Source organism: Dromiciops gliroides, chromosome 2, assembly GCF_019393635.1.
Source record: "Dromiciops gliroides isolate mDroGli1 chromosome 2, mDroGli1.pri, whole genome shotgun sequence".
Taxonomy (NCBI): Eukaryota; Metazoa; Chordata; class Mammalia; order Microbiotheria; family Microbiotheriidae; genus Dromiciops; species Dromiciops gliroides.
This window is the reverse complement of record NC_057862.1, coordinates 616,118,190-616,130,591: the sequence shown is the minus strand read 5'-3', so window position 1 is coordinate 616,130,591 and position 12,402 is coordinate 616,118,190. Positions and strand designations below refer to the sequence as shown.

The window sequence follows — 12,402 nt, the reverse complement described above, 5'->3', positions numbered from 1 at the left end:
AGCTACACCTTGAAAGAGTCCAGGAATCCCATTCCAAGAGATCGAGGAAAAAAAAAAGGAAGAGCCCTCTGGGAATAGGAGACAAACATGCCAAAGGCACAGAGATGAGGGATGTCACATCAGATAAAAGAAGAGTGAATAGGCCAGAGCAGTTGGATTATGGTGTGGGGAGAGGAATAAGGTATAAAGAGTTTCAAATGGTAAACAGAAGAAATCTTATTTAATACTAGAAGTAACAAGGAGACAATGAAGTTTACTTAAGTCTATGTGAGGGAGTTAGGTCTAAGCTTTAGAATATTCCCTCTGGGTGCTGAGGAGAAGATGGACTGGGGCAGAAAAACCAAATAGGTAACTACACCACTCCAGAAAGGGGTGATGAAGGTCTGAATTAGGCTAGTGGCTCTAGGAATGAAGAAGGATGATATATGTGAGAGATACTGTGAAGAAGTTATATATGGGGAGCGAGTTCAAGTGACAAGTCAAGGATGACATCAAAGTTGGGAGCCTAAGTGACAAGGATGATGGCAGTGCCTTGAACAGTGAAGTGAGGAGGATTGGACATGTTGCATTCGAGTTGCCTGAGATATCCAATTCGAGACAGACACAAATAACTAGAGCACAGATTAATATAATATAATGGGTGTCATGATAGGCATGGATGGGCAAAATGCCATAAAGAACAGAGAGAGGGGTGGGGGCAGCTAGGTGGTGCAGTGGATAAAGCACAGGCCCTGGATTAAGGAGGACCTGAGTTCAAATCCAGCCTCAGACACTTGACACTAGCTGTGTAACCCTGGGCAAGTCACTTAACCCTCATTGCCCCACAAAAAAAATAAAGGAAGAAAATAAAGGAAAAAAAAATAGAGAGAGGGGAAAGCTAGGTGGCTCAGTGAATAAAGTACCGGTCCTGGATTCAGGAGGACCCGAGTTCAAATCTGACCTCAGACACTTGACACTTACTAGCTGTGCGACCCTGGGCAAGTCACAACCCTCATTACCCTGCCAAAAAAAAAAAACACCATAGTGGAAAGAATGAAGCCTGAAAAGGAAAATATGATTTCAAAAGTCAGAGATGTCAAATTACATTTAAATTCTACAAGCATTTATTAGATGTAGGAGTGATACTACTACCTATTTTACAGGGTCTTTTGGGGGAAAGTGCTTTGTAAATCTCCAGCTACTTTACAAATGTGAGGCTGTTCATGGTAGAAATGCTATGTATACCCTGACCTGTTGATATGTCTTAGTTAGAAATGCTAACTTCCACTTGGATCTCATTTCTGCTATGCTTTTTCATTTCCAGGAGAGCTGAGTTTAATTTGTCTAGAGTGTGAACCACACATAAGAGAATAGTAAATGAAACTAGAAAGGCACAGTGGCACCAGATACTGGAGGGCATCAAATGACAAGCTAAGGAAGTTGAACTCATTGTCTGTACCATTCATTTGGTAATTACAATCATATTATTCAGTTCTTATATTCTTACTTTTTTCTAAGGTCAGGATAATGGGCAAACCAATCAGGCAACTCACCTACAGATTCAGACAAGGGAATTAATCAATCAACAAACATTTATTAAGCATCTATTATGTGCCAGGCACCAAGATGGCTTAGCAAGTCCCTAGCTGTCCAAGACAGAGTTCACTACACCATGCTACCTCTACTGTTAGCTAATGAGTCAAAATTCCCAAAGGAACCATGTAAAAGCATAGTCATAGCCACTGGGAGGACAGTGCCTTAGAAATTCCAGAAAAAGAGAAAAAGAATAATAGAACCAATGGCAGCATCACAGCAGTGCTGTCGGTAGGTTCTATTCCAATACATAGCTAAAGTAAGGAAGGTCAAAAAGTCTCATCTTCATACCCCCAACATCCCCCTCCTCCCCACTTCCCCAGTTTAGAATAGGGAGCTCAGGCTGGTCTGGGAGGAGGGAAAGAGGTTTAAGACAGGGATTCTTAACCTTTTTCTGTGTCATGGACTCCCTCCTTGGCAGTCCGGTGAGGCCTAAGGGCAATTCCTCAGAATATTTTTGAATATGTAAAATATATGATTACTACTGAAATGGATTTATCAATTTTTTTTTAAAAAAAACAAGTTCAATGACTCCAGGTTAAGAATTCCTGGTTTAAGGGAATGCTTCCTCACCCCACGCTATGTGTTTAACATCACATTTAATCACAAAATATCTAATACAGGCTAATGGAAAAGAAGAAATGAAGAGGAGAGTGGAAAGAAAACCAATACGACTGAGGCATAAGTAAGGGCCCTTCCCAATTTGGTAAAATACTAAGGTGTCTCCCACATCAAGACGTACGTTCCTGACACCTGAACAAAAAGACTTTTCATACAACTTTCAGAATATGAATGTTACCAACTGCAACAGCTGCCATGGACAAAACCATCGTGTTTTCTTTTCTTAAAAAGGTGTCAGTATAATATGTTTCAAAAATTTCAAGGGGTAAAGTATCCTAGAGATTACCTTCCTTCCCCACCCCCCCACCCCCACCCCGTGTCCATCTTTCAATCACTTATCTGTTTGGATTAGTACCCATTCAACAAGAAAAATGAAAAGATAAAATGCAGGACATTTAATGGGTCTGTGCTAACTGCAAACCTGGGGAAAAGACAGACTGTTTTGCTTAAGAACTTGTGATACAGAATGACAAATGTGTTTATTATCGATAAAAACGGTAATAACAAGAGTTAGCATGTCCTTTCCTAATAAATGAATCAGGGATTTAAATTATAGAGTAAAAAATAAATAAGGAAAGCAAAAACAAAAACCTAAGCAAAATTTGGAATTACCTAGGTTTTTACTTATCTGTACTTTTACTTTACCATTAACTCAGATAATGACCAAGACCCTAGCTTTACCAAAAACAACGAAAAGGTTTCCCAATGCTAAAGTTTTTTATCCCCGATAAGCCCAACACATACACAAAAAACCAAAATGCACTGTACACCTTATAATTCAGGCAAGTTTACAGTTGGGTTAGATTAAGATTAGCACTTAATACCACCTTTTTTTCTCCTCTTATAAAAACAAATACTATGGGAAAAGGCTGAGAATTTAGGATGAATGGCTTACTGCTTCTTAGAGTAATTAAAGCGTGGTATTACTGTAAAGCAATAGAAAACAGAAATGCAAGAAAAACAGAGACAGAGGGAGAGATGTAAGCCTTAAGATTTCTCTAATCTTTCAGTTTTTAAGGGAAAATGCATGTAGAAAATAATTAAAATGTGTTAGGGTTGTCCAGTTTGAGTATCCTATATAACTTCCATATCTCACCTGAACAGAACTTGTCATAGTGCTCAAAGCAAATACAGTTGCACAGTCTTTGATAGTTGATTGGCTATCAAAGGCACCCTGGGTGTCCATTAGCAGTACAGCAACCTAGGAATTAAAAAAAAAAAAATTAGCATGCTAAGCAAATGCACTGGCTATTAACAATGGACTCTACAAAGCTCACAATTAATATAACAGGCTATGTGCCAGTTACGTTTAGGGCCCTTCTTTAGATACCTTTGTTAACTTTTTTTTTGTCAGTACCTTTTTGTACTTAAATAAAGTAATTACAAAGCAACAATGAGCCTGAGACAAGAAGCCATGGTTCTGAAACTACTGCATAACAGTTAACAGGCTCTTGTGGGCACTGAGAAATTTTGGGGTTACCTGTCATAACTCAGAATATCCAGTATTCAGTGTGGCCATCCCTGAAAGTATGCCTCAGGCAATAATTCTGCTACTTCTCCCTTTAGTCTCTGGCAAAGGGAAATAACAGTATCGACCCAGATTACTAGGGAAGAGGAGAGGCATGCCAGAGAACACTTCTTCCCAGTGGTGGCAGGGTTCTCTGCACATTTCACTAGTGAGAAAAGAAAGAAAAGAAGAAAAGAAAGAAAGGAAAGAAAGAAAGGAAAAGGAAGGAAAGAAAGGAAGAAAGAAAGGAAAGAGAGGAAAGGAGAGGAGGAAAGGAGGAGAAAGGGAGAGGAGAGGAAGGGAGAAAGGGAGGGAGGGAGGGAGGAAGGAAGGGAGGAAGGGAGGAAGGGAGGGAGGAAGGGAGGAAGGGAGGAAGGGAGGGAGGAAGGGAGGAAGGGAGGAAGGGAGGAAGGGAGGAAGGGAGGAAGGGAGGAAGGGAGGAAGGGAGGAAGGGAGGAAGGAAGGAAGGGAGGAAGGAAGGAAGGAAGGAAGGGAGGAAGGAAGGAAGGAAGGAAGGAAGGAAGGAAGGAAGGAAGGAAGGAAGGAAGGAAGGAAGGAAGGAAGGAAGGAAGGAAGGAAGGAAGGAAGGAAGGCTTTCCTTGCCTAGCATGGGGTGGCCCCAACTTTCCCCTCTCTCTTCCACAGCCTGTAACTGCTGCAGGACTCTACAGGACCCCTTTCCCTCCTGACTGCCCCGAAGTTCTCCTTTATCCTTATTATAAAGGTTTGGTAGGTGATCTTCAGGGGATAACATAATTAGAGGTAAGAAAAAGAAAGGGCAAAAAGAAGGAATAAGAAAACACCTCTTGTTATGGGATAAAATGCTCTCCAGTTATAATCTTGTTTGAAAAAGCAGATTACCAAGGACAGAGAGATGGTATAGACTACTCAACCTCACATACTTGAATTTTACACTTCAGACAAGGTAATAGAGATATTAAAATAGATTAGATATCACAAAGAAAATTCAACTAAAAGATGAATTTTGAGAAAACTTGGGGAAGAGATTGGGGCATTGGGTGGGGGGGAGCAGGGGTTAGAAAGAGAGAAAAGCAAAAGGGAAGATTTGTTGTAAAAAATTACCTTTGTTCCATCTGGCCTATCAATCACAAACACTTCATTCCAGACCTGAATGCCTGTTGTTTCTCTCTCACATCCACCTCTCCACGTAAAGCCAGTCAATGGTTCATTGTTTCCACCAATCCAGCTAGACGAATTCTGTGAAGTCAAGCAAAAGTTCATATATTGAAACAAAGCATTCCAAACATCACTGTTTTTCAGGAAAACCCTATTCTAGAATAGCCACACCCAGGCTTAATTTTCTTTAAAATAGGGTCCATTTAGGGGCAGCTAGATGGCGCAGTGGATAGAGCACCGGCCCTGGAGTCAGGAATACCTGAGTTCAAATCCAGCCTCAGACACTTAATACTTACTAGCTGTGTGACCCTGGGCAAGTCACTTAACCCCAATTGCCTCACTAAAAAAAAAAAAAAAATAGGGTCCATTTAACAAAGCAATTGCTAAGCTATTCAAAGTGCTGGAAATCAAACAAGAATGTAGAAGTAATGCTTCATTTATCCAGATTCTCAGCTAAAATGAAATAAAAAATGGGGGGCAAAACCCCAACCCGCTGATGTTATTCTCCCTCCTCTTGGCCCTTAGATGTCCAACTTCATGCACTGAGGCATAACAGAGATGTCGTAGAAAGCCCTTCAGGTACTCATCCAAAGTTTATTTATTCTCATGTTAGAAAGAAATCCTAATGAAAAAAGATGTAAAGGTAGCCAATTCAGCAGTCTGAGACGTTAAACTAGCTTTGGAAACAATATGTAGTATTTATTATATAGGTTTTCTTGAAATTGAAATTTATTGTTTCATACTGAATCCTCTCATGTTCTGCTGTGTATATGGCAATAGATGAATGACCAAGGAGACTCAATTCTCTTCAGTATCCTCCTTAAGAAAAAGAACCTGTAAAATATTTTTAAAGGATTTACATAATGATTTTCAATCGTTATTTCAATGGATGAGCATCAGTTATCTGGACATTTCACTTCCTCTGACCTCCCCAAGCACTCTAATGCTATCTCTCCTACTGGACTTTAAAGTCACTGAGGACATGGATGGCTTTACTGTAGTCATCTTCTGTCTGCCTAATTCACTGGCTTCTAGACACAACGTCAAAAGTTATTTGTTGAATAAAGACCAAAATGAGAGTAAGAATTTTAAAGACCAAACATACAGACGGAGAGATGCAGTGAAAAGCACACTGGCTTTACAGTCAGAGGAACTGGGCTCCGATGCAACCACCGGACATGTGCTATCTGTGTGACCTTGGCAAGGCACTTCACCTCTCATCCTCAGTTCTTCATCTGTAAAATGAGGGGAGTCACACTATAGATGGCCTCTGAGGTCTGAATCTATGAGTCTATGACATACCCATTTAGTACAAAATGTCCAATGCATAAGGTCATATTCTTGATTAATAGGGTATCATAAATATTAAGTATTCTTTCTTTTAAAGGGCAGGGGGATGAGAAGGAAGAAACTCATCCTTGTTGTTTTGAGACACAATAAAAACTTAATGGCAAGGACCAGACTCTTAAAAACGAATACAAATAAGAAGAGAAATGAATTCAGACTAAGAGGTTTTCAGCTCTGTGTATCAACAGAACTTTTAAAAAGAGTTCTGATATGAAAAAATGTAATGAACAGAGACACAAAGTTCAAATGAATATAAATCCAAAGACTTGAATGTATTTTAATGTTTCTTGAGTGTGGGTAATAGTTTGGATAGTCTGAAGACCTAACTGGAAAGGAGCTGGTAGCCTGTCTAGTATTTTATCTCTAATGCCACAATACAATTAAAGGCATCCCAGTTTATGCTGATAATAACAGCAAATAACTTTTACAATATGGTATTGTATTCATTCCAGCCTATTTAAAAACACCCAACTGAGTGAGGCCTTGCTAAATGATAGCTATATTAGAGGTGTCTTTTAAGCTGAAATTGCTCATGGATGTTTCCTTCCCTTCTAGTCTCTTGCCACAAATATAGTTAACATTTCCTCCTAATCAGAGAAAAAAAGCAGATAGTCCCCTAGATGATGAAGAATCAATATCATTTCAATTAACCATTACCCAAGACATTCATAAGCATTTAAGTTTTTATAACAGAAGTTTATATATGCACTGAAATGCAGAGATAGGGGGCAGCTAGGTGGCGCAGTGGATAAAGCATTAGCCCCGGATTTAGGAGGACCTGAGTTCGACTCTGACCTCAGGCACTTGACACTTACTAGCTGTGTAACCTTGGGCAAGTCAATTAACCCTCATTGCCCCCACAAAAAAGGAAAAAGAATTCAGAAATAAATGATAAAGAATTTCCTAAGAGGACATAAAACCACATTTATTCCAGTCCTCTCACCTTCATTTAATTCAAAATAATAATAGTGTTCACATATTTGCTTCTGCAAATTAGCTGATATTTTACAAAAGACATTAGATCCTAAATCATAAGAATTTTAGAGTTTTGCTCAGGATCCCTCATAGATTAGCTCCATTTAATTTGGAATTCTACATTTCACATAGAATCAGCCCTGTAGCACTTCCACCATATAATAACCCCAGCTTTAAACTCACCATTTCAACTTAAAAGCAAGGTAGAGAAAAGCTATCCATTTTCATGGCAGGAGCCCCTAGCACAAGCCCATCTCCAAATCACTGAGCCTATGGCAACATTCTAGGATTTCTTCCCTATCAGACTTGTCTTCCACTTAAATCATTATTGTTATACCTGAAAAGGGGAAGTGGAGGGGAGAAAGGAGTGAAGGCCTTGAGGAAGCAGCTAAGGTTAACCGGAACTTAGATATTGAAGAGTTGAAGAGGAAAGGGGGTTCAGCATTTGTGATTTCTTTCTTCAAGAGAACTCCTCTACCAATACAGATGAACTAATCTTTTGCAACTTCAAGTCTTTGAGTTGCCTGGGGCACTGAAAAGTTGGTTAAGTGATTTGTCCAGAGTCACAGTGTATAATATAACATAGAGATATACACACACCACATACATACGTACATACGTCTGTTATATTATCCATATACAGTCTTCTACATATCATCCACTGTGACATGTTATTTTTTGCACATACTTTACACGTGTGTACCTCTCCTGTAATATAGTAGATATAGGGTGGGCCTCAGAAGACCGGGATTCAAGTTCTGCCTCTATACAAAGACATGCATCATTTTGGTGGGTGGAGGAGCAGACCTATGATTTTCTTGACTGAGCCCACTCCCAATGGAGCTGACGACCTGTTATGTAACCTAAATCTTATAGAGCTACCCGGGGGCACTGGGAGATTAAGTAATTTGCTTACAGAAATGCCACACAAGTATATGCCAGAAGCAGGCCTTCCTAAGACAAGATGCCCATATCATTATACCACACTTCCCCATAAATACTCTAATGCATATTCTGTGACTAATAGGCAACAACCCTATCTTAGAGTTAACCAAACATTGCTATGTTATTTTTTTTTATAAACTTGGGCATCTTATAGAAAGGCTATTTTTAAAGGATGGACAGAAGCAATGTGGCATGATGGAATCCTAACAGAATCGGCCTGGGAATCAGGAAGACCTGGGTTCAAGTTCAATCTGACCTCTAATGGTTGTAACACCGCCACTCAATTGCCATGGCAACAGCACACTGTACATGAACCTTGAAAGAACAATCTCCTGTGTGGATAAGTAGCTACTTGGTCACCCTGTAAAGGGAGTGGTTTTGCTGCCCTCCTACCCAAAAATAAAGTATCCAAGTTCCACAGACATCGGGAACAGGACTCCTTGTGCCACACCAGGGAGGCCCTTTGGGATGAAGCCCTCCCCCTCACCCCCTGATATTACCCACTGAAGAAATAGTCTCCAAGTATTGACAGCTTAGACAGCAATCAGATGTAATCTAATCAATCCTATACATCCTGAACTGTTCTAAGCCATCAAGAACTAGGTGACACAATGGGAAGAGCACTGGACTTAGAGGGCAAGAATTCCAATCCTGCCTCAGACACCTCCTAGACGTGTGACACTGAGCAAGCCATGGCTTCAGTTTCCTCATCTGTAAAATGGGGCTAATAGCCCTTACTTGAGAGCTGTTATGAGGAACAAATGCAAGAACGTGGAAAGCACACTGCAAACTTGAAAAGTGCGACATAAGTGCTAGATGTTATTAGTGTTCTAGTAAGGAATCGAGGTAATACTGCTAAATTAAGAACAAAGTATTTCACTGAAATACTCATCCTCATGTCAGTAAAGTCATCCCCGAAAACATTCTGAACTGGATTTTTCAACTTTGATCATTTAAAAGGGCATGATATTGTCAAAGAATTTTTTAAGCTAAGAAGTCGAAGCAGAACTCCCTAAGGTCAGATGGCAACCTGGCACTGGAAAAAAATTAGTACAGTATCATCCTTAAAACTGGACAAGGGTTTATTCTTCCACCTGAATCTACTAAGAACATTGGCTTACACCTCAGGTGAGTACAAAGAGAATTTTGTCAATTTGAACATATGCACTGTGTATGAGAAAAGTTTTTAAGATCATAGCTTGTTCTGAGAATTCTTATTTCCTTTTCAAGGAATATAGATATGTTACCAGGTCTCCAGAAAAAAAAGAAAAAGCACAGCTGTCAGTAATTACTGATATCTTTCCAATTGTTTTTTTTGGGGGGGAGGAGAGATGGGAAAGAGTAGAGGCTTCAAAAGATTTACCTGTAATCTTTTCCTTCATATTTCTTGAGAAATTGAATTCAAATGTCAGCAAAAGTGTGTCATAACCACATTTTTCCTTGCACATATTTGAAGCTATCCTCCTGGATTTCATCTTCTTAAAAGCCATTGTGGCTTCCTCCCACAGCACTTACATAAGACACTGAGAAGGGTAGAGTCCAAATGTGGTGTTGCTTCTTATGACATGAATGGCTGTTCACAGAATTTTTTCTAACTTCTAGATGTACAACAAAATCTACCCTACCTATTGCTTTTTTCCAACACTTCAAGAAAAGCATGTAAACACTTATTGCATTCAATTGTTTTCAATAGCTAGGTACTATTAACTGGTAACCTGTGCCTTCCAATTTCATTTACCATGAGAATATCAACAGGCTGGTAGAACAAGATTACACATTAAGTTCAAAGAAGTGTTAACATTTGTAGACAGTCCAATACTGTATCATCATTAGCTCTTTTGGTCCATTTCCTTCTACTTCCACATTACTGTAGAAGCCACAGGTCACCCATGACTGGACTATTTTGTATTAATGTATCAGCCAGAGCCATTAGATGTAGCCAATATTAGCTATCCTAGTGAGAAACTTACAAAATTCTTTTGCTGCTACTGAAAATATTCTTCTAACTTACAATAACAATTTTAGAAGCATTTCTATGTGTGGTATGATACACAAAGCACTGTTTTTGAAATGAGAAGGGACTGAAGTTTAAATCCTCTAACAGCACACAGGTGAGTCCATTGGTAAGTCACTTAAACAGCCAGGACTCAGTTTCTTCACCTGTAAAAATAGGGATAATATTTTTTTTTTTAAAGCAATTGGGGTTGTGACTTGCCCAGGGTCACACAGCTAGTAGGTGTCAAGTGTCTGAGGCCGCATTTGAACTCAGGTCCTCCTGACTCCAGGGCTGGTGCTTTTATCCACTGTGCCACCTAGCTGCCCCTAAATAGGGATGATAATTACACCTATTCATAGGTTGACATGAGGATCAAATGAAATAACATGTAAATCCTAAAATCTAAGCTATCATCATATGGAAGTCCATTTATTACTGGCAGTAACTAGTTATTTTTATTCTTGGCATGTAGGGAAAGTAGTCTCTTGTATCAATAAAGGAGAGAAGTATAAATAAAAACAATTTTGAGATGACAAAGACAGGCACATTAACATACTGTTCACTAATCCAATAATTCTGTAAAACAACTTGGAACTATCTAGAAAAGTCACCTTTTACCTTGTGAGATCACATTTGCCAGGCATATATCTCCAGTGAAGTCAAAGTCTAGGGAGAAGTCTCACATATATAAAAAATGTTCATGGCCGCAGTTTTGTGTTTGGAAAAAAACACCGACAGAGTAGATCCCCATCACCAGAGGAATGGTTATGTGAGTGTAATGGATTACTAGAGCATAGAGAATGATGTACAAGAAGGATTCAGAGTAACTGGACAAGCCCGGAACAAACCTGATACAGAGAAGTATACTGAAGTAAATACACTTGACCAAAATAGTGTAAAGGAAAACAATAAAATGTGGATCAGTGCAGTGACCAGCCTCGAGTCAATGGTGTGGGTAGTGAAATATGCAGGATCCCGACATGCATAAGGAGGCAAGTGTCATCAGACATAGCTCCTAAGTTGGTCTGCTTTTACTCAATCATATTTATTTGTTATAAGGGAAGAATCTATGGAGAGGGGGACAGGAGTGTTTTATTGACAAAACAAAGAAACAAAACGTTTTTTTGATAACTCTCAGGATACTTTTAAAGACAGCTATTCAAATTTTATTTGACAAAAGACTTCCCTATCCCTTCATATGTTATTATTGCTTAAATACATTTTAAAAACAAACTTAAGAAGCAACTAAATAGCGCAGTGGATAGAGCACTGGACCTGGGGTTAGGAAGACCTGAGATAAAATCCAGTTTCAGACACTTACTAGCTGTGTGGCCCTGGGTAAACTCAGTTCCCTCACTTGCAAAATGGGAATAATAACAACCCTTATCTCCCAGGGCTTTTTTTAGGATAAAATGAGATGTTTCTCAAGTGCTTTGAAAACCTTAAAGAACTACATAAACATTAGATATTATCATGATTAAAATACTTACCTTTACCTATAGGTTTCTAAGGGTTTTTGCATTTGATATTTTTAACACCCTTATATAATATGTATACTTAAATGTCAGGGAATCTAATTCAATTGAGTACAGGAGTTAAAAGGCAAAATTATTTTATTCCTTTCAGATTTCCTAAACTGTAACACTAATTAGCATCATATTTTCTTTTCTCTCTCTTTTTTTTTTTTTTGCGGGGCAATGGGGGTTAAGTGACTTGCCCAGGGTCACACAGTTAGTACGTGTCAAGTGTCTGAGGCCAGATTTGAACTCAGGTACTCCTAAATCCAGGGCTGGTGCTTTATGCACTGTACCACCTAGCCATCCCCCAGCATCATATTTTCTTGACCAACAAATTCTACCATGAATATCTACAATTACTTATTAACTTTCATCCATCTAAAACATTTTATTTATATATAAATATATGGATGTATATGTATAAATATACATATATAATCATATAAAATAGGTTCAACATAACCTCTAATTAAAGATTAATAAACAAAGTTACTGATTTGCATTAAGAACTCTAAATCATAATTATCAAATAAAATAATGAAGAGAGCAGATAAAAGAACAAAAAAGCACTGTGCAGAAATCAGGAAATTGATTTTCAATCTTACTATTCTCCAAGTTAAACAGCTGCCTCTTGAAGAGGTCCAAAAAAGATTCCTAATTTTTTCATTAAAGAAAAAGCAGCTCTTCATAATAAGGACTATTTTTTCAATGGAAAGCACAGGTCCATCCCATTTTTTATTCAAAGGAAAGGGGAAAGAAACAAGCATTTGTTAAACTTACTTAAG

The 12,402-nt window shown here is 38.7% G+C and overlaps 1 protein-coding gene across 6 annotated transcripts in view; it reads right to left on the bottom strand.

Annotated features, from left to right (window-relative positions):
• ATL2 (atlastin GTPase 2) overlaps nucleotides 1-12,402 on the bottom strand; it is a 76,003-nt gene that overhangs the window by 16,848 nt on the left and 46,753 nt on the right. For all 6 annotated transcript variants that reach the window (XR_006354812.1, XM_043984219.1, XM_043984215.1 and 3 more), the window contains exons 3-4: nucleotides 4,784-4,918; nucleotides 3,290-3,394 (exon numbers count right to left, since the gene is read on the bottom strand). Coding sequence is in view for 5 of the 6 variants with exons in the window: in XM_043984219.1 (XP_043840154.1) it covers nucleotides 3,290-3,394; nucleotides 4,784-4,918 (240 nt within the window). In the remaining variant the exon portion in view is untranslated. The remainder of the gene's footprint in view (nucleotides 1-3,289; nucleotides 3,395-4,783; nucleotides 4,919-12,402) is intronic.